The 23,418-nt window shown below is 35.3% G+C and overlaps 1 protein-coding gene across 6 annotated transcripts in view; it reads left to right on the forward strand.

Moving 5' to 3' along the window:
• Positions 1–23,418, forward strand: part of GABRG2 (gamma-aminobutyric acid type A receptor subunit gamma2) — a 124,572-nt gene that overhangs the window by 33,522 nt on the left and 67,632 nt on the right. For all 6 annotated transcript variants that reach the window (XM_064279034.1, XM_003404640.3, XM_003404641.4 and 3 more), the window contains exons 3-6: positions 1,427–1,494; positions 4,646–4,866; positions 7,942–8,024; positions 11,196–11,333. In XM_064279034.1, coding sequence (XP_064135104.1) covers positions 1,427–1,494; positions 4,646–4,866; positions 7,942–8,024; positions 11,196–11,333 — 510 coding nt within the window. The remainder of the gene's footprint in view (positions 1–1,426; positions 1,495–4,645; positions 4,867–7,941; positions 8,025–11,195; positions 11,334–23,418) is intronic.

A 23,418-nucleotide genomic window follows, 5' to 3' on the forward strand; every position in this document is an offset into this window, starting at 1 on the left:
CCTTATAGTTTATGAAAACAAATTAACAAAAAGTGTATAAATAGCATTCAGGCCCGGTATTGAGAAACTCAAAATGAAGAAATGTGATTTTTCAAGTGAGATTTGAGAGTTAAAAATTCAAATTTCCCTAACCACCCCATACAGAGGCTGTAGAAGAATGGTGGCAAAGTGTTTATGAAGTAACATCAAAAGATAAGCAAAAAAAGATTAAAAAAAAAAAAAAGGGTAAATTAATTACCTGTTTCTGTGTAACAAACAACCACAAAATCCAAGTAGCATAAAATGTTAAGCATACTTTTAGCACTCTTTTGGGAGTATTGTAATCTAGCCTGGGCCAGGCTATTCATCTGGGGTAGGTTCCCTCTAAGTATCTCTCATACTACTCCTGGGACTAGCAGACTAGCTGTGAGCCTCCTCACAATGACAGCAAAGAGCAAGAGAGAAAGTAGAAACTCATAAAACTTCTTAGTGCCTGGGCTTAAAACTGGCACACTGTCATTTCTGCCCATATTTGTTGGCCAAAGTAGGTCAGTGGGCAAGCCCAAAGACAAAAGGCCAGGAAGTGCCCTGAATGAGGCCAAGGCAAGGATGTGCAGGTGGGGGACAGTGAAGAATCCAATCTACCACAGAGAGAGAGGGCAGAGCACTTTCAAAGAAAATAAAAATGAGACAAATGTGCTTGTTGAATGGAAGCCCAGAATGATATTATGAATTCCTGTTCAGTAAATGTTTAATAAAAATGGAGCACCTGCATTTGGTCATGGATGTTGTACCACAGATTGTTAATATCCATCCTTTCTGACAAATAGGTATGTAATGGGTTTCCATATGGTTTCCTCATATTATTTGTCGAGTCACAGCATCCAATAAGTCATTGAGGAAGATTGATTTTGTGTTGGCTAGATAAAGATAAAGTGGTCATAAAGGGAATCAAGAGGGAGTAATATTTCAAAAGCTATTCATATTTAGCTGTTGCTTTTTATATCTCCTTCAAGTTTCTAATGCATATTTTTATCTGGATCACTAAGTAGTTATTTTTCTGTCTTAGTCATGTCAAGTGACAATGTCCAAATAGATTTTGGAGCTTGAATGAAAAATGTTAAAATTTAAGACACTTGAAAGAAGGATGAAGAAAGCTGAGAACAGAATTCTGATTTATTCATTTATATACAGTTTTAAAAGAATAATTCATTTCAAAACTCTACTATGCTTGTTTATTGCATTTACATCTTAAAAGGAGGTGTTTCTTTGAAAACAAGATGATCCTGCAAATCACTAGATAGTGAATTAGTCACTGGCACCAAATTAGGTGTGAGTAAATCACTTCTAATATATCTAAATGTGTCTATTTCTAGAGCAACAAAGGCTGAAATATTAAAATATTGTATTTCTCTGTCTACACGTATTTCTATGGTTCTTTTTGCAGTGAAACCAACATTAATTCACACAGACATGTATGTGAATAGCATTGGTCCAGTGAATGCTATCAACATGGTAAGTTTTTAATAGTTTGTCTATTTTATCAACCTATTACAGAGGAAATGTGGTATAATGGAAATAACAGAGGACATAACCCTCTTCCTCTCAAAAAATAATGGGTGCAAGACTTTGGAAAGGTCAGATAATTAAAGCAAATATATTTTTTGCTCTCTTGTAATATGAAGGTCATTACTTTTTACTATTTGTTATCAGAATTAAATGTGATCATATGTATTTGTTACAAAAATAAGATTAATTTTTGTAAATACGCTACTATCATCATGTACTTGGTAAGTGCTACCTGTTACAAAATAAAATATAGTGCTCCACTACTTTTTAGAACATTAGTAGTACAGTAGGATATAATTTGCTTCAAATCAGAAATATTTCATAGAAGAAATAGCACATAAGATATAATAATAAATGTGCTTTGTTCTTTAATAACATTTTCTACCCAAATCTGAAATAAAAATAAAATAGATTGGGATTAATATAATATAATATCACAGCACAAAACAAGACAATGTAGCATCCCATCCCATCCCATCTTATCCAATCCTATACCATAGCATACCAAACCATAATGTAGTGATTCTATAACTTTAAGACCATGCTTGACAAGCTAGCAATAAGGACACTCTCTATGCAGTCAGAGAAAAAGACTTTAATTGCTCTCATTTGGAAGGATAAGAACTATATCACTAACCTCGTACTCCATACAAATAAGGCTATTTGTTTAACCATTAAACAGATTCCAAAATGTTTATTCTAGGATTCTCGGAATCTTTAATATTCTGATGTGAATTGTAAATATCTATGAGGGGGAAACTATAGGTAGATTACTCAGAACTCTTTGTTTTAGGAATACTAGTCACCAGAACTACTGTCCCAGGACCACAGTTTGTAAAGTGTTGGTTAAAAAAATCATAGAGCTTTTCATTTGCGTGTGTGTGTTAAAATGTGAGAAACTAAAAAATAAGTATTCTATCTCCTGGGACATCGCTAATTAGAAAGGATTTTGTAAAATAGCTTTGCATCTTATTATTTATATATTGCAAATATGAATCTAAATTATGAACAAATGTGGGATGGCTTATGGCAAGCATACCTGTTATATCCATTGCTGTCGAGTCGATTCCGACTCATTGGGACCCTATAGGATAGAGTAGAACTGCGTCATATGGTTTTCAAGGATCCACTGATTTGAACTGCTGACCTTTTGGTTAGTAGCGAGCTCTTAACCACTGCATTACAGCAACATAAGTGTAGTGAATCGCAATTAGACATGATGGCCGGTGTTGCTGGGAAAGAACACAGAACAATGAGAATGAGGCAAAAGGAGATTCTAGTTTGATCCTGAGTGGTCATGTATTTTGGAGCAAATAAATAATAATCTCCCTATTTCTTCAGGGTTTTCACCATAAAATGGTGGTGTGTGTAGGGAACTGGACTAAGAAATGTGGAAGATCTTCCCCACAACTCTCATAATCTAGGAAAGCAGAGCTTTTGTTTCCTTTTATTTTCTCATTTATAGACATGATTAAAATCAAGTAATAAAATAACACTATGCATAATTAGGGTAAGTTAATTGAAATGCTATAAATACCAAATAATTTAATCTGTTGTTTATTATAATTATCATTTATTTCTTGTTTTTATTATTCACATAAGGTGGTATTTAAATGAGGCTATGCGGGAAATGTGTTTAGCAGGAAGACTGGCATAAAACAAATACTGGATGAATAGTAACATCAACAAGAATAAAAACAGTAGTAAACTTTTTTATTAACAACATGATGATCACTGTGATGATAGAGTTGAGAAGCGAAGAAGTGTAGCATTGTAAAGGTGGCAAATTCATTTGAGTTTATTTGTGATTTTTACAGATGAGAAGAATGAGGCCCAGAGACTAAAAGTGGTTTCCCCAAAACAGAACTCTCAAAATAATAATCAAAGTAGAACTCAGTTGTTTTGATTCCAAATAAAGGGCTGTCTTTCACACTCTACCTATTTCTCTTTGATTAGATCATCCATGTTCTACTTTAGTTATATGTACATGAGGGGAATTATTGCACAGTCATTTGATATCATAGTATTTTAAGAACATAATCTGTGACAGAGACTAATGCAATATTAGAGATTATTTTAACTGATTAATATCATTTAGCAAAAAGAACAATAATAGTAAAAAAAAAAAAGAAAACATAGTCACCTTTCCTTGGGTGTTTACCATCGGCCAGGCATGAAGCAAAGTGCTTTATGTGTATTCTCCTTTTCTATATTCTAATGACCTTACTAGACTCTCCATTTTATGATAAGGCGACTGAGTCTCCAGAGCTCTAGTTTAGGGCTTTTTTGAGCATTCTGGACTTTATTTCACTCTACAGCATTGGTTCAGAACCTAGGAGATTTTACTTCCTAGGGAACATATGGAAATGTGTCCATCTATTTTTAGTTGTCATAACTCAAGGTGAGGGGTGCTGCTGGCATTTAGTGGTTAGGGACCAAGGATGTTACTAACCATTCCTCAAGGCACAGGACACACCCTCCACAAAAAAGGATTCCAAACCCATTGCTCTTAACCACTGTACCACTAGGGTCCAAAATAAAAAATTCATAAAGAACAAAATATCAAGAGTGCCAAGGTTAAAAAACGAGACTAAAGGGGCACACCAGTTCAGGGTCAAGGACTAGAAGGCAAGAGGGGATGGGAAAGGTGTTAATAGGGAACCCAAGGTCTAGAAAGGGAGAGTGTTGACATGTCATGGAATTGGTAACTGGTGTCTCAAAACAATATGTGTACTAATGAGGAGCTAGTTTCTTCTATAAACCTTCATCTAAAGTACATTTTTTTTTTTTTTTTTTTAAAAAGAGTGCCAAGGTGGAGAAATTCTGCTCTATAGACACAGAAAGGAGGTGATTGTATCGGGGCTATGATCTTCTCCCAGAGCTCATGGAGACAGGTCCATTTCTCTTAAGCTGCTCTACAAAAGATGGATGAGTCAGTAGTCTCCCCAGCAAAGCTTTCACTCTGTTTTGAACTATTTAAAGCCAAATGTAGCTTTGGCTCATATTGGCAATGAGAAAAGAGAAAAATACAAATGAATTTTCTGGAATTCAATCCTACTGTTAACAATGTTCTGTTTTGTCATTTTCTTGAAAACAGGAGTACACAATTGATATATTTTTTGCCCAAACATGGTATGACAGACGTCTGAAATTTAACAGCACCATTAAAGTCCTCCGATTAAACAGCAACATGGTGGGGAAAATCTGGATTCCAGACACTTTCTTCAGAAATTCAAAAAAGGCTGATGCACACTGGATAACCACCCCCAATAGGATGTTGAGAATTTGGAATGACGGCCGAGTCCTCTACACTCTAAGGTATTCTTTTGAAAAAAGAAAGGGGTAACAGCTGGGAATAAAACAGGAATCAACCTCCCCTGCTTCAAATAAAGAAACTTCAAGCCTTCTTCAGAGCTGGCATGTTTGATCAAAATAGCAAGTGACACAACAAAATTAGTTTTTCTTTCTCATTTCTATGAGTTTTTTCAAAGCACTCACCACTTGTTATTTTATGTGACTCATGTGGGAACTCTGTTTTCTCACAAGTGGCATGAAATTTCGCCTATGTTTGCAAGATGATCTGACCTTTCCATCAGTTTTGGCTTGTGTGTGTGTGTCCTGGTTCTTTAAAATGTGGAAACTAAGACACAGTCGGTCATCCTTGGAACCACCTTTTGCTACGCTTGGAAATATCTCCTTTTCCAAGAAAATCATCACTAAGGAATTTTGATGTAGATGTCTCCATACTTTCTTCTCTTTTTAGCTGCACAATAGCAAGTAACTAGACTGAATTGTCTTCCAAGCCCCGGCACCTCACCCCTCATTACATCGACAGGCTGTTTGAATTAACTTGCTGGCTATTTTAGGAATACACACCTTTTGAAAAATAAATTGAAGAAACTGTCTTTTATCTTCTGATCTAAATATTAGACAACATTTGGAAGGTTTTTTTTTTTTTTTAATTTAAAAGATTTTATGCCATTCACTGTGGCTCATCATACTTATATTCATTAAAACATTTTTACTTTGACATTTCTCCTTGGTGAGATTACATTATCAAACTGTATAATAGATAAACACATAGATTTAGGAAGCAGACAGATCTGGTTTTAGCTCTTAGGTCTGTATAATACTCTGTGTCTGAATATGGGCAACTCTCCAGAATTTCCATATAGCAGGAAATTAGTGGAAGAAGAAGTCTTGGTTCTAGCAGGCTTATAAGGCTGTGTTTATGTAGTAAGCTTGATTTGCACTTGTTATATTTTTATTTAGAGGGACTAGATAGAAATTCATGGAGATTATTGGGAAAGAAGCCACATGCACGCGCGCGTGCGCACACACACACACACACACACTTATTAGACACTCTCTAGCACCGAAACTGCACAGGCTTTTTTTTAAAGCTTTAATTTCCTCAGCTTTCTATAAAATAGAGATAATAGTTCTTATCTTAGAGTTGGTGTAAAGGCTAAATGGATTGATATATAAAGTCCTTAACTTAAGGGCTGATATACTATAAACAAACCAGATATTAAAAGTATTTGTATACATTTTCAGAAACAAACATGAATAATTTTTCTTTTTTTAGTGTCACCTTAAATATGATACTATTCTGGATATTAGTATCCTGGAATTGCTAGCTTTAAAATGATTAATGTTAAGTGCACTGTGACATATATTTTATGTCTTATACAATATCTTACATACAAAATAAATATCTTAAAATAGCTCCAAAATCTTTATCAGAGGTATTGTAGATAGTAGGCTAAATGACTGCATTTAGGAAAGAAATTCATTGTATGTATTCATCATGTATTCATTAAACTGGAGATAAGGCAATGGCTGAAATTAGAATTCAGTGGAAACCCAAATGTGCTTGATGCATCAGACCTTAGTCTAGTTATTGAAATATTAAGCCAATTATTCTACCTTAAGTCCCTTTCTTATTTTCATAACATTATAGTAGTTTTTGACTGCATTAATTTGTGAAATCACTGATATTTATGGAATTATTATGAAACCATCTCGAAGATGTCACTCATGCTATTCAGTCAAGGTTTCAATGTGTTAACAATATACAGAGGTAGCTTTATTCTCGATTCTTATCTATATGAGCATTTGTGTGTACAGCTATATATGTGTGTGTTTACTTTCCTATCTATGGTCTATCATGTTTGTTTTAGAGTATAATAATTTAATTTTAATTTGTTAGAAATAATAAAATATAAAAGAAATTGTGATCTTATTTATGAATAAAATTAATCTTTTCTTTAGAAGAGCATATAATTTTTGCTTAACAGTGATTAAAGCCTTCAGGTGTGGAAACATTCAAATTCCAACTGTGCCACTAATTACGTAACTTTGGACAAGTTCAACTACAAGAGAGGCATAATAACACTAAGTGAGAAAACAACTCACTTTAAACAATGTCTTTCAGACAATTAAGGTCTCACTAAGTAGTAGTTATACATCCTAGAATAAGAAAACCGTCCCAATTAAAAATTACTCTGAACTTGATAACCTTTTAAAGTGAATATATTTTTGTAAAATCACATTTTTATTACTTCAACATTAATGTCCGTACATTCTAAAAAATATTGCTAACAAATGTGGGATTTAAAAAACATCATTAGTTTATTGCAATGACAGTTCAGAATATAGTCATATTTCTCCAAAGATGGTCCAAACATCTGGAACTCCTTTCATCTTCTGCCCCCTCGGGTCCAGCGCATATTGAAACCCAGAAAATATTTTTAATAAACACACCTGACAGACACTAATTGAGAATCACTGAGAAACATCTTCTAATAGGTGTGTAACTGTGTATTTAACATTTCTTGTAGGCCATTAGATATCTTCTACTCTATAAATCCTGTTTAATGGCTTTATAATGTCCCATTGTAAGAACGCATACTTTGTTGTGTGATGTAGGTTTGTTTAAACTCACATATAATAATTTAAATTTACAGCTAAGGAGCACTTACAAACAGAATGTCTTGCTTCAATTATTATATAAGATCTGAGCATTATCAGCATTAATTTGCACATAAACAGTAAATAAGCTTGGTTTGTTCTGTTAAGTTAAATGTATTCACTGAGCAATCTCATGTGTGCAATTAATTTGTCCAAAAAAAAAAAAAGCACAAGTCATTATAAATTCTGAATAATGAAGTTTGCATGAATGAGATGTTATTACTTGGTGTTTGAAAATAAATAGACTGCATTAAGTCTTAAATAATATTGAACATGGTGGATTTCTTTAGGAGAGATCACCTTGTGTTATCAATAAGAATGTAAGATATATTCTCCAGGAATGAAGGCTAATGATCATTAGAAATTGTGCTAATGTACATTTTTAATATTAGATTGAGAATATAATATCTTTCTATTTAGGTTGACAATTGATGCTGAGTGCCAACTACAGTTGCACAACTTCCCAATGGATGAACACTCTTGCCCCCTGGAGTTCTCTAGTTGTAAGTAATACCTCCTTCTGTAGTCGGCAGCCCCTCTCACCAGTAGTCTGTGTGATTGTAGCGTCAGTTAACTGGGAGGGTCACAGCAACTTGCAGAATTGCATCAATTGATGTTGTTGTCTTAGAAGATTTTGACAATCCTTTCATCATAACCCCTGCTTGTCTATATTAGGGAGATTCCTGCAAAAGTAAGAATTTTTTTGGTTTGTTTTTAATCAGGGATTGCAAATAAGTTTTATAAGTTGGTAGTGGTTGTCTGGACTGTTTTCTTGAGAAGAGTTGTAAGACCAGGCCTGGACTGAAAAAATAGGGTGCAGTCGTTGATTATACATCTTTCCCATTGACCCAGAAGAAGAATGTGGTAAAACATTTGCTGATTATTTATTTACTTCCTTTACACATCAGGGAGCACAGAGATCCAACAGTGTCATTTACTGATTTCATTTTTGATATGTCTGTTAAAGGTAGTAAAATTAAAAATATCTCCTTAACTTGGAGTTCTAGTTGTGTCTAGAATTAGTTATCCACCAATGAATAAAAGCCTGGGCTCTGGTTTCAGATGGGTCTAGTTCAAATCCCAACTCCACAGAGGTATTGTCTGATTCATATTATTTATGTAAAATGCTTGGTAGGCTATTTAACACACATTAAATCCTTTGCCATCATGTGGATTCTGACTCAGCAAGCCTATAGAACAAAGCAGAACTGCCCCACAGAATATCCAAGGCTATAATCTTTACAGAAGCAGACTGCCCCATCTTTCTCCCATGGGAAGACTGGTGGGTTCACACTGCCAACCTTTCAGTTAGCAGCCAAAGCTTTACTAATGTACCACTAGGGCTCCTCTAACACACAATAAACCAAACCACTGCCGTCGAGTCGATTCTGACTCATAGCAACCCTACAGGACAGAATACAACTGCCTGATAGAGTTTCCAAGGAGCACCTGGTGGATTCGAACCGCCAACCTCTTGGTTAGCAGCCATAGCACTTAACCACTACACCACCAGTGTTCCCAACACACAATAGACTCAGTTAAAACTCACTACTATTTTAGTTAACTTTTATTATCAGGTAACAGACTTTACAGAAAGAGGATCAATGATGTTGTTACGTAGGCTGAGCTTTAGTAACTTTCAGAGGTGCTCCCTGCCTGAACCAAAAACAAACCTCAGTTTTCCTAAAATGTTTGCCTTACTATTTGTTCAGCGTCCATGTTAGGTAGCTCACCTCCTCTTTATCTTTGGCCTGCCAATTGTGAATTAAAAACTGATGATGAATTTTAAGTATGTATTTTTTTTTATTTTTATAAATATAATTTCCCAGAACACCAGGGAGAATCATAATAACCAACTAAATCGTAATAACCATATTATTCTTAAATCAATGACCACAAAAATAACCTCCTGTTAATTATTTTATGAATTCCAGAGGGAACCAGAGGAAAAATATCACTCTATACCATAGAAACCCTGATGGCGTAGTGGTTAAGTGCTGCGGCTGCTAACCAAAGGGTTGGCAGTTCAAATCCACGAGGTGCTTCTTGGAAACTCTATGGGGCAGTTCTACTCTGTCTTATAGGGTCGCTATGAGTCGGAATTGACTTGACGGCACTGGGTTTGGTTTTATACCATGTATATTTAGAAAAATTCTCATTATAATTCTCATTTCATATGTTTTATCTCATCCAAGGATGAAATATATTTAATTATAAATTTTAGGCCCCCAGAGCTTTATGAGATTAGGATTCTTTTCTTTTAATATCCCAAATGGGTCTAGTCTTCCTTTGACTCAGCTAAAACTAAAAATCTTGTGATTTCTGTGGCATATGTCACTATTCAATGAAGTTCTCTAAATCCAAACACAATTTAACATTACCATTGCTATCAAAACAATTCAGCCACCAATATATTCTCCATTAAAAAAAAACTCTTAATTTCGTCGTTCTTTTCATCAGTTTTTACTGCCTCCCATAGTTCTCTGGAGACCCACCTTCCTTTTTTCTCCCTTCTTAACTAATAAACATGAAATAGCCACAGAATTGAACCAAAAGGAAAGAAAAGGCGGAAACTTAAGGTATCTTACCTCAAGCAGCCAATCAGCCTTCATTATCACTTATTCCTCTACATAGTATTCTTAGCAGACACATAGCTGAGATGATTTCTAATTTTTTAACTAGAGTTTTTTGTTCTTTTTTTTTTTTTTTTTACTTGTAAGGGTTCATTGAATAGTTTATTTAATAATAAATTAAATAATAATGTGTATCCATTCTACAAATGTACATTGAACCTCAGTTACATGATTATCATTCTCATAAGGAAAGGAATTATTAAAGAAAACACAAAAATTAAGAAACTTGTCCAGGGTATTATGGCTAGTAAATGGAACTAGTAACCACTACAGCATGCCACCTCTCAATGTACTTAGTATCCCTCCCATGAAGATTTTCTGGTCTCCTGGCTGGACATATTCACCCACTCTCAGTCTCCAAAGGGCTCAATGGAATTCACCAATGATGTTGCTATAGTCTATTTTCAGATAATAAGAACCATTATTGAGTCTTACAGTGTGTCAGGTAGCATACCAAGCATTTCCACTCGCTGCATGCAATTATAAATTTCTGTACACATTAAAACGGAGTCCCAACAAATTGAGAGACAGACAGAGAGATTAAATAATGTAAATAGTTGAGGGTATTCTTCCCAGCCATCTTCTGCTCCAGGAGCATGCCCTGGAGAGGGATTCGAGTCTGCTGTTTTCCCAGTGTTTTCTGTTTCTTCACGACTCTCAAAATCTTGCCATACTGACTTCTTTTACAATGAAACTGTATCATGCAGATCTACTATTTATTGTATACAGTTAGCATTTTATACATCACCCCAGACAATGTAAAATATGCATATAGTACTTGAAAAACCATGTATAGCAGACCTCCTATGTAATTTCAGGGTTTCTTAAGAGTGATTTTGACCTTCAGACTTTAAACTTTAACTTCCCATTGAGATGTGATACCATTTATTCTCGATTGTGATGTTCTTTAGTCCAGTATCCTCATCTAAGTCATAACTTTATAGCTCTCAGTACCTCCCTCAGTGTCTTTTTCATGGAAGGTGGTTGCTACATATAATCAATGGTAATAATGTTAATAGCATATTTCCCATCTCATGGCAGATGGCTATCCTCGTGAAGAAATTGTCTATCAATGGAAGCGCAGCTCTGTTGAAGTGGGCGACACAAGATCTTGGAGGCTTTATCAGTTTTCATTTGTTGGACTGAGAAATACCACTGAGGTAGTGAAGACGACTTCTGGTAAGATATGCTTGAAAATAATTTCAAGTGACCTTTCCAGAGTTAAAATTCTGGTATATGTAATTGGAAAGACTTCTCAATACCTGTCTGCAAATCATATTCATAAGATTAAACGGAGTGTTTTAATTTTCAAGAGAAAGTTACAATTGTTGTTCTAGTAAAATAGATTAATAGAAATGCATTTAATCAATTTGAATCAAATTGGATTCAAGTTGAATTAGAAAATTATTGTCCAACTTCCTTAAATAAAAATGAGTAGCATATATTAAAAGAAAAGACTTGTTAAAAAATGAGTTGGCCAGTATAGGATTAATGTTTCCTTTTAGAGATCAATACAGCAGCATTTAAAATAATCACATAGGAATAATAAGCTTTCCATAAATGCAAAAAAAAAAAAAAAAACTGACCATGGTGAATATGAATAATTCTCCATTCAGTAACTTAATATTATTAAGTTCAAACTGATTCCACCAGTGGATAAGAGATGGACTTTGGTGTCAAACAGACTTGGGTTTGAATTTCAGCTCCATCAGTGACTAGCTATAGACATTGAACAAAGTACTGAATCTTATTGTGGGATCAACACTCCTAAATATCCAGTGTGGATAGGAACACTTACATTATACAAGGATATTGTGTGTATGGGGGAAAAAAAAAAGTAAAATGCTTAGAATAACTGACAGTGAGTACTGAATAAGTAGCTGTTGTTAATATTAGTTATAATTATTAATTGTGTATGGGGTCTAATGTGGTATGGATTTTGGAATTTTTTCAAGAGAAGCTAAAAATCTATATTTTTATATGAAATCTCATGATTTTTAAAGGGCTGAATCTAATTGGTTAAAACTCCATATAGGCAAAGTTAAACATACTCCCAACCCAGATCTCTTTCAGAGGTAACCAGATGGAAACCTTTGCAATTCTGCATACATACTCCATGCAGATTACTCCAGCTACTTCTCTAAAAATTATGTGAATTTAAATACATCCCAACTTCAAATTTAAACATTATTTTGTTAAAAAAAAATTAGTCTTTATTAAGGTGTGTCTTTTAAAATATATTTTCATGTATTGTGTCATTTTCTGTCGATTTACCTACACATATCTGATTTTTTTTTTTCTGGACATATTTTTGTGTTGTCTAATTAGGAATAAACTCTTGTTCTATTCTACAAAGAGAACCAAAATTAAGGACTTATGCAAAGAGAGAAATTTAAGATTCTGCCTTCATATACACAATAACCTGAATCAAAGAGTTATCTTGACCTAACGCTGTTCTTAGAATTTGAAAATTTATACCGAACAGCTTTATTCTTTTGCAAAAAGAATCTGAAAGAAGGTCAAAGCAATATTAAGGTACACTTTAAAAAAGTAGCCTTCTGTTCCCATATTCACAAGCCATCCTGGTCATCAAGTCCAAGAGTAGTCTCTTATTTGGTTCCAACTTCCATCCAAGAAAGAACATGTGCACAAATATTCTTCAATTCTGCATGCTTCCAGAAAGAGAAATTGGATGATAAGTTCTGATATATATTCATATTTCTATATATTCATATTTCTATACTGACCAGCTTTGTGTTTTTACTGTAAAGATGTATGTAACACAAAATTTACCAACTTAATGTTTTTTTACGTATACAACTATCTTGCATTTTGTTTAGTAATTTTGAGACCAAAGTGGCATCAAGACCAAATGGGGGAGGGGAGATGACTTTACATCTTGGTGCCTAACATCATTTCCCATCCCCAATGTCTCATATTGAGAATGACCTAGGCCAATTTAATGTTTATTAAGAGATATTTCCTAAAGAAAATTGTCTACCTACTTAAAGCATGGCAATTAGAATTACCAAGCTTACCAGGGTTATGAAGCTTACAATAAAAATTATATACAAATAAAAATCACATTTGATAAGATATTAGGTTTGTTATTGAGTAAATTAAAAAAAACTAAACCCATTGCCATCCAGTCGATCCTGACTTATAGCGACCCTACAGGAAAGAGTAGAACTGCCCCATAGGGTTTCGAAGGCTGTAATTTTTACAGAAGCAGACTGCCATATCTTTCTTCCACTGAGCATCTGGTGAGTTCAGACTGCCTATCACTTAACCACTGAGCTACCAGGGTTCCTTTGATATTGAGTAGCATCATTAATCTCTTCAACTCCTTTGAAAATTTTAATCTGGTATTTAGCCTTCCACATTGGTCTTCTTGTCCACTTCTTGCTGATTTGTATTTTGTTCTTAAAACCATTCTATTGGCCTCCGTAAAGAGAGAAGAGCTGAACTGAAAATTAGCATTGGCGCTGAGAGACAGCTTGGTTCTTGTGACAATTCTGTAATGCCTGGAAGTTTCTACTTGATCTTTTGTTTGGTTTCTGATACTGTTCTTATCTTCAAATCATAGCTTCATAATTAGTTAATATCTGTAAAAATGTTATATTAACAGCATTCTTTGAAAATCATCAGAAGATCAAATTTTTGGTCCTTTTGGACCTTAACCATTTTATATTATAATGTGGTTTTCTTCCAGACTTGGAGTAAATGTATCCCCCTTTAAGAATCCTTGTAACTGGGGAAGAGTATAGCCTAAAATTTAACTTAGCTTAGTGTAGAGTTATTTTCCCTTCATTCGTTCGAGCCTTTCATGACTTTGTTATATCCAAGTGGCACCTGCACTGTTGCTTTCTTAGTATATTTCCTTTACATTGACTTATTGGTTTTAGTAAAATGGATGCGTTTTAAAAAAGAAAGTTCATATCAGGACCATAATTGAAAAAAAAAATCATTTGGCATATATAGAAGTTGATAAAACAGTGTAGTGGAAACCAAACAAATGTTCTTAAATTTTAAGTGGATATATTTGTTCCCCAGGCTGTGAATATGTTGAGAAAGAGAGATATTTAAGAGACAATAAAGTGAAACTAGCATCAAAGTAAAACATTATCCTTGATGTAGACAGAAGGAACATTTCTTAGAAAATAATTTCCTCACCAAATAATTCAATAATATTTGATAATCTGTGCATCCACCCTCTAAATTGTCTCCTTTACCACCACACTTGAGACCTATATTGTTTTGGTTGTAGACTGGTAAGATTTGGAGAATACTTTTAAAGCATAGCCGATACATTAAAACAGAGTCTGCATCCGCCATGTCTCTCCTCAAACAATCATCCCTTCCTGATGGCTCTATTTCTGGCAGTAGCATCGTCATTGTCCCAGTGAGGCAGGTGTGAGCACTCCGAGGCTCATGTCTCTGCCTCCCACATCTGATGAATCATGAAGGCACTTATGCCTCGAAAATATCTTGTTTAACAGTGTCCTCTTTTCGGTTGCCAACGCCACTGTCCTAGTTCTAGATTTTGTGTCTTGTCATCTGGGCTGTGTCAGTAGCCTATTAAGTGGTATCCCTACTGTGAGTCTCCCTGTTACAATCTGTCCTTTACACATTAATCAGAAAAAGTTAAAACTTACTATTAGCTACATGCAGGTGGCAAGGATTTTATGTAAATGACCTGTTTTGATTTTCATATTTACGGTCATCAGCACTGACGGTACCATTGCAGGTAAGGAAACAGACTTTGAAAGGTCCGTTGACTTGCAGACATCAAGTGTAGAAGATAGAACGTGGACATAAGTGGTCTGCTCCCAAAGCTCATGCTCTTAATCATTATTGTTTTCCTCCTGTTGTGGCTCAGTGGGTACTTGTGAAGCACAGCTTTCAACTTTTAAGACATCTGAAGAATTCAGTAAGTTCGAGTTGCCTCACTCCTCCAGCCCACTAGCCTGAGTCCAAAACTATGCACAATCCCAGAGGTGCCCATGAAGAAAGGCCTGGTGATCTGTTTTTGAAAAATTACCCATTGAAAACCCTGTGGCACAGAGTTCAATTCTGACATGCATGAGGTTGCCATGAGTCAGAATTGACTCCTCAGCAACTGTTTTTTTTTAAATTATTCTTATTGCTCCTAATGTGTAAGTGATCCCATGTGTCGCTTACATATTAGGATCAATAACAATAGTAATAAAATAAGTTCCATTTGCCTCTGTAAAGAGAGAAGAGTTAACCTAAAAAATAGCATTGATCCTGAGAGGCAGCTTGATTATTGTGACAGTTAATTTTGTAAATTTCTTCTTGCTTTCCTCCACTGGGATTCATAGCAGGATTTTGAAATCACTGGCACCATGGATAAAGTCCATGCTCATTGTCTGTTTTCTAAAATATCTATAATTTAACCTATATCTTCAAACATTGCCCATTATTACCTTACCATACCCTTTCCCCTGGCTGAGGTTGTCTGTGTAGGTTGTACCTACTTCATGCCTTTGTTCATTTTGATGCCCTATTTTCATTATTTAATACCAAGGTCAACACCAGCCTTCTCTTATGAAGCCTCGTCTGCCTCCATGAGTATGTACTTACTGGTCAAATAATTCTCTAAATGTGAGTTAAATAAAGAAGGCCCGGCTTCCACGCTGTGTTTTAATTTAGATGTCATCGGGAAAGCAAGAGAGAAATCTTTTTTAGCTAAGGAGAACACACTTAAAAATTTACTGATCACTGAATAAGCTATTTAGGGAAGGGGAAAAAAAAAAAGGTACAAGTTAATGATTTTTTTTTTTTTATTGAAGTGGTCAAAAGGAAAGGAAAATTCTAAATGATAGGAGAACACTAATAACTATAGCATCAATCCTGTAGTTACTTTCTAAGTCACAGTAACTTTTTTTGAGTCAGAGTAGCTTGTGAGCCTATTTTAGTCAATAATAAACTTTTCAAGCTACTTGAAGCAACGTAATATATCTTAAAATAAATCAGAGGTTGGCTGCACAATAATAGATTTTTATTTTATTTTCAAGCTTCTATTTAGAAGGGCTAACTCTTGATATCTGGCAAGTGTATGAATTATGTAAGGACATCTGGCCAAGAGGGCCACAGAGAAGTCATTTGCCCTCTCTAGGATGAAGGTTATTTATCTGGCATAAACACATCTGACTGGATGCTTCTTTAAAGCCATGGCCCTTAGCACTTATGAATAAATCCTAATATAACCAAGGTTATATGTAGGTGTTGAAATGTAAGAGCTGCTTTCTTTATAAATCAGTGTTTTCCTAGAATGTTTTCCCTTCATCACGTTTTCAATATTTTCAAAGCAAGTCAGTTGCAGAAACAAACTTTGTGACATTTGGGTGTTTAATGTAAAGGAAATGACACTTTTTCTCCATCTATTTTATTTTTAGCAATACATTATTATAAATATAAAAATGCATGTTAAAAATTGTATGCCAAAGGCAATTTATGTCCATTTCGGTACTAGAATATTCATGCATAACAATTTTTTTTTCATTTTTTTTCAAATTGTGCTTTAGGTTAAAGTTTATAGCTCAAGTTAATTTCTCATACAAAATCTTATACACATATTGTTTTGTAACATTAGTTACAATCCTCTAAATATGACACCACAGCCTGCCTTTCCACCCTGGGTTCCCTGTGTCCATTCAACCAGTTCCTGTCCCTTCCTACCTCCTCCTCCTGCTTCCAGACAAGAGCCACCTACTTGGTCTCATGTATCTGATTGAACTAAGGGACACACTCCTCACGTATATTATTTTTTGTTTTATATTCCTGTCTGATCTTTGTCTGAAGAGTCAGCTTCAGGAATGATTTCAATTTTGGGTTAACAGAGTGTCCAGGGGCATCATTTTTGGGGTTCCTCCCGTCTCTGTCAGACCATTAAGTCTGGTCTTTTTACGCATATCTGAGTTCTGCTCCACATTTTACTCCCACTCCGTCTGAGACTCTGTTGTGTTCCTGTCAGTGAGGTCATTGGTGGTAACTGGGCACCATCTAGTTCTTCTGGTCTCAGGATGGTAGGGTCTCTGGTTTAAGTGGTCCTTTAGCTTCTTGGGCTAATATTTTTCTTGTGACTTTGGTTTTCTTCATTCTCCTTTGGTCCAAGTGAAATGGGACTAATTGATATATCTTAGGCAGCCACTCGGAAGCTTTTAAAACCCTGAATGTCACTCACCAAAGTGGGATGCAGAATATTTTCTAAACAAAATTCGTTATGGCTGTTAACTTAGATGTCCCCTGAAACTATGGTTCCCAGACCTCAGCCCCAGCTACTCTCTCCCTCAAAGTGTTTGGAGGTGTCCAGGAAACTTCTTAGCTTTTGCTTTTATTTGGTTGTGCTGACTTCCCTTGTGTTGTGGGGAGGGGAATTCACATGCATTCTTTTAAAATCATGTATTTAACTTTTAAATTCCAAGGTTGCCCTGATACTACCTAGCTGGAAGATGGGGCTGGAGGGGTGGAGAGAGGTTACATGGACAAGTCACATGAAATTCAAAGAAAGTTGTTTGGATTCAAGGTGACACACAACATTTCTATTTATATTCCCTTGGCAAGAACTAGTTGCATGCCCATGGAGATAAAATGGATCTGGGAAATGTATCTCACTTATGTACAAGGAAAGAAAATGAGTTTTGCAACTTTATATTCTGTAATGAGAGATTGTATCATCTTACACGTCACATCAAGTCACAAAGAGTAGTATTATTTTTTTCCCATTTGATGGAAGTGTAAACTGACCTTTAGAGGGGCTAAGAATTTGTTTGAGGACCTACAGTGAAGTAATTATTAATCCTGATCTCAAATTTTTAACCCACCACTTCTCATAAACATGTTAAAAGGGTATATTAATTAAAATAAAAAGTATTATTCCTAAGCTTGATGATAGCTAATTTTACAGTGACAGTGTAATACAATGTGTTTATTAGTGCTTAATGCAATAAAAAATATTATACATCAACACACTATTAGTATGTAGGAATAGCAATTATATTTAGATATAGAAAAAATATCCAGTGAGAAGCTTAATTTAGCAAACTGCTTTACAGAAATTATTATTTACTAGCCAAGTGAACCTATGGGTCACCATCCAAATCTGTCCTTAATTAAGAAACTATTGGAAGCAGTGTTCTTATATACATTTGTTCATGCAGAAAAATTCCACCTTAAAGAAAAAAATAATAATAAATGTTTGCATAACTTCTATGTCCAGTAATTTACAAGATTAATATTTTGTTTTGACAGCCCATCAATAATGGCAACCAGATCAAAAAAAGTTATTTTCCAACCATTTGACAATTCTATTTGCTACATTTAAAGGACACTTGCATCAGTATGATACAGCTATTAACATCCTTCCTATCCAGCCTGTGATTCCAAATACACTTTATGTATGTGATTCCAAATACACTTTATGTATTAAATAAATCCAAAATACGTATACTAAAATGTGAGAGAGAAGATGGGGACTGAGTCCATGGAACTCATACTACGATCAAGCTCACTGAAGACAACTTTCACCATATCTGATGTAATTGAATGTTTCATCTTCTTTTTGTACTTTCAGAAAATTATGCTATTCATCACTGCAGAAAGAGACTGAAAAGGGCAGTAAATAGCAGTGAGGAAAACAGTGTTTTTTTTTTTTTTTTAATTTAGCATTCTTTTCTTTAAAAAAAGAGGTTATTATGAAGGTCACAACACATTGCAGTGCGTAACAGTCCAGGAAAGAATTTGCTTGGCATATGGACTAGGAGCTGACCGGCATTTGTTTACCATTCTCAGTGGCTGCTGGTGTAATCCATCTCTGTTAGAAAGTCAAGGGCAGCCAGTTGAATTAGTACATTCCAGAAGGAAAGAAATAGATCCGCTAATTCCCGGAGCGGGGTGGGGGAGAAGATTAACAAATACATGGAACATGATTTATAAAGTCTTTTTTTGTTTAAATTTACATATGGACATCCTTGCTTTTCAAGAAATTGACCATGCTTTATGACAGTTAAAGGAGCCCTGGTGGTGTAGTAGTTAAGCTCTCAGCTTCTAAGTGAAATGTCAGGAGTTCAAACCACTGGCCACTCCAAGGGAAAAAGATGTGGCAGTGTACTTCCCTAAAGATTACAGCCTTGGAAACCCCATGGGGAAGTTCTGCTCTGTCCCATACAATCGTTTATGAGTTGGAACAGACCCGACAGCAGTGTGTTATGATTTTATGTCAGTTTATGTTACATTTAGCATAGAAACCATATCATACACGTCTATGTTTTCACATTTCTTCATCTTCCATCTCATTCACTCTAAAATTATCTCTTCCCTGTTATACACCACCCCTCAGAATGATGATAAACAGAAGTGTTAACCAATAACATTTGTTTAAAAGCATAGTTCTTCTCCCAGTCCCAACACAAACCTGATTGTTTTGCCCATAAGGGCTTCCCTATTAACTATATAAAATGATGTCCTTATTTACAAATATTGGAATACTGTAAATAAATGACCCTGCTGATAAGATTTGTAGGTGAAAGCGTCAATTTAAACAACTCAGTTCACTGGAATAGTTTCCAAATAGGATTTCTAATCTGCTTATACTCATATTATGAACAGCACCACGCATCTTGGTTTTCATCATTATATCTATTGTTCACTGCTAAATGGTGAAGAGCTTTGTAATAGAAAATGTGTAATTCATGAGCTGTGTAATAGCTCCTTGTTAAAGAGATAATGCAATCATGGACACCAGTTGTAACCACTTAGTGATGACATTTCCTTAGTTGGTGATTTCTTGTTACCAATATCAGTGACTGCAAGTGAAATTAGATTGATACAAAAATAAAATTTTAGGCCAAATTTTAAAGTCTGAGTTCAATTGTAATTTTACTTAAAGAAAAATTAATCCAAATAAGCAAAATCAGAGGTTGTAAACTAGCAGCCAATTGCGTAACTCCAACCTACAGCATGGATTAGTAGGCATCCTACTTATGTAACAGCCAATGTCCAGTCATCTCCAACTCACCATAACAAACTTATATTTATCGTAGCCATCAATAGACAATTGAGGGATTTCATATGAAAATATAGTTGTTTTTCTTCTGTTAAGCATCTGGCTATCATTCTCCAGTGAAAAGAATTTGTTAGGCCTGAGTTATCATTTGTCCCAATAGATGGGGCACACAAAATCCAATTTACCAAAGTCCCGGCCAAGCTGTGTTGTATTTTTAGAGCTATATGTCTTTCTTCTTGAATTACTATTTTCTTGTTTTGGAAAACAATTTATGTGCACCTATGTCTCAATTTATGTGCACCTATGTCTCAATCAGAAACCCTAGTGGTGTAGTGGTTGAGTGCTACAGCTGCTAACCAAGAGGTCGGCAGTTGAAATCCACCAGGCGCTCCTTGGAAACTCTATGGGGCAGTTTTACTCTGTCTTATAGGGCCACTATAGGGTTGCTATGAGTCAGAATCAACTCAATGGCAGTGGGTTTGGTTCGGTTTTGGTTGTGTCTCAATGAAAAGTAAGGAAGAATGAAAAACCAAAAACAAACTAGTTGCTGTCCAAACAGATTCCAACTCATAGAGACCCCACGTGTGCAGAGTAAAACTGTGATCCATAGGGTTTTCATGGCTGTGACCTTTTGGAAGGAGATCAACAGGCCTTTCTTTCAAGGCATCCCTAGGTGGATTCGAACTGCCAAACTTTAATCCTTTTGGTTAGTAGCCCAGTACTTAACTGTTTGTGCCACCCAACAACTCCTGGGGAAAAAAAACAAATAAATAAAAAATGAAACACATATATCTTGCTATCTATCTAAGGAGACCTGGTGACATAGTAGTTAAAGCAATCAACTGCTAACTGAAAGCTCAGCAGTTTAAAGCCACCAGAGGCTCCACAGGAGAAAGATGTGGCAGTCTGCTTCTGTCGAGATTTATAGCCTTGGAAACCCTATGGGGTCGCTATGAGTCGGACTTGACTTGATAGCAGTGGGTTTGGTTTGGATCTACCTGTCTGTCTGTCTGTCCGTCTGTCTACCTACCTATGTATAGTAAAAGTGAAGAATATTCTTTATTTTTTAGAGCATATAAAAAACAACAGTATGAAATGATTATCAAACCTATGAACTCAACCAAGATTTGACTGAAACAGATATTAAGCCAGCTGCCCAAGGAGCCAGAACCTGGTCTGCCTACGTGTCATTTCCTTTCACACTCTACTACTGGGCTCCTTAATCATTAATATCTAGCACAAACAATGTAAATCAATTATCAGTTCATTTGGTTTATCTCTACTATCTGCTTTAGTGGAAGATGGATTTTAAATATAATTATGAAGCTTTAGATAGGGACACTTGTGCAAATAGTCTTCTCTGTACTTTTCTTTGTTCCTTAACTCACTTCTAAGCAGCTTTTAAAAGTTTTGTTGCCTTTTTTTTGCACATCACTTATTAGCAGCCTTGCATAGCCAATTAACACTTTGTTGCGTTGTATTTCTCAGAAGATACACACAGTGGACAATTGCTTAGTCTACAACAAAACCCTGTTCTCCATTTTCTCTGATGAAATAAGACAGCTCAGTATAGAGCAAAAAAGAATTACTCCTGGTTAAGGGATGATGTACTGTCTTCTCACCATATATTTGAATGACCTTGGGCAAATAATTTTCTCTTTTGTCTCTTATTTTCTTCATCTGTAAAATAAGAGAACAGCCTAGCTTGATTTTGAAGGTATTTTCAGTTCTAAAATGCTATTCTGTGTATCCTGATATTTAGCTATCCAGTTATAAAGCGGTCTTCTATGTCTCCAAGAGTTTCTAACGGAAATATTCTCATGTTTTCTTATTATATAAAACACACAAATTAACAAATCTATTTTATCTGTCATGTGTACTGATCCTTGGTGTCAGCTGTGGGGGTAAAGGGCCCAGGGTGTTGCCACGGAGATGGTTGGTAAGTTGACTCAGGTCTAACAAATTTGGCATGGGAAAAATAAGCTCACTGTGGGTGTCAGGTGTGAGGGTGGATGTTAATTTAATTTAATCTACTGTGAATGCAAAATTGGAAGGGGGCTGAAGATGGGACAATAGCTGTCTGTGACAAGGGTTTCAGAGAAGAAAAAGAATAGACACTCAGAGTCTTAGAAACACAATACTTGAAATCAATATGATAAAAGTGTGACCTTAATTTATTAATTTCTTAGTCAATTTTTTAGTAGTTTAAATATGTGTTTTGACCAGGTGTATATGGTGTTTCAAAGATGTCACTTTAACACCAAGCCATGGTGTTTCCAATTGCCTCATATGTGTGTGAAAGCTGGGCAATGAATTAGGAAGATCCAAGAAAAATCGACACCTTTGAATTAAGGTGTTGGTAAAGAATATTGAATATACCATGGACTGCCAAAAAACGAACAAATCTGTCTTGGAAGAAGTATAGCCAGAATGCTCCTTAGAAGTGAGGATGGTGAGACTTTGTCTCACATATTTTGCACATGTTGTAAGGAGGGATCAGTCCCTAGAGAAGGACATCGTACTTGGTAAAGTAGAGGGTCAGTGAAAAAGAGGAAGGCCCTCAATGAGATGGATTGACACAGTGGCTGCAACAATGAGTTCAAGCATAACAACAGTCATGGAGGGGGGCAGGACTGGGCAGTGTTTCTGTTGTGTGTAGGGTCAACATGAGTTGGAACCCACTAGACAGCACCTAACAACAACAACAACATATGGTGTTTTGCACCAGCAATCTATGATAATAGAAATGACACTACCATCTCTAATATAATAGTAACAGAATGTACTAACCATTGTAAGGACTTTATATGCACCATCTCATTCACTTCTTCCAGCAATTCTATGAGGGGATGCCTGTTTTCAAAATGAAATTATCTTTTACAACCAGCTTTGTAGAAACACATGTGTATATAAGGACCTTGTCCAAGATCACAGAGTAAGTTACTGAACAGACACCTATTTTTTCCTGACTTCCATTCTGATTCCAACCCGGTGATGTGGTAATTAAGCCTTAGAGTTGTTTCTGAATTTGAGTTTGCAGAAACACTTGCCCATGTCCCTGTAGTGTGTATATCTTTATGTAGTGTATATATCTGTTTATATATTTATATTTGTTTATATACAATATGTATCTATATTGTTATTGTTAGCTGTCTTCAAGTCAACTCCAACTCATGGAGACAACTTATGTGACAGAACAAAATGCTGCCTAGTCCTGCATCATCCTCACAATTGCCA

This window comes from Loxodonta africana, chromosome 2 (assembly GCF_030014295.1).
Source record: "Loxodonta africana isolate mLoxAfr1 chromosome 2, mLoxAfr1.hap2, whole genome shotgun sequence".
Lineage (NCBI taxonomy): Eukaryota > Metazoa > Chordata > Mammalia > Proboscidea > Elephantidae > Loxodonta > Loxodonta africana.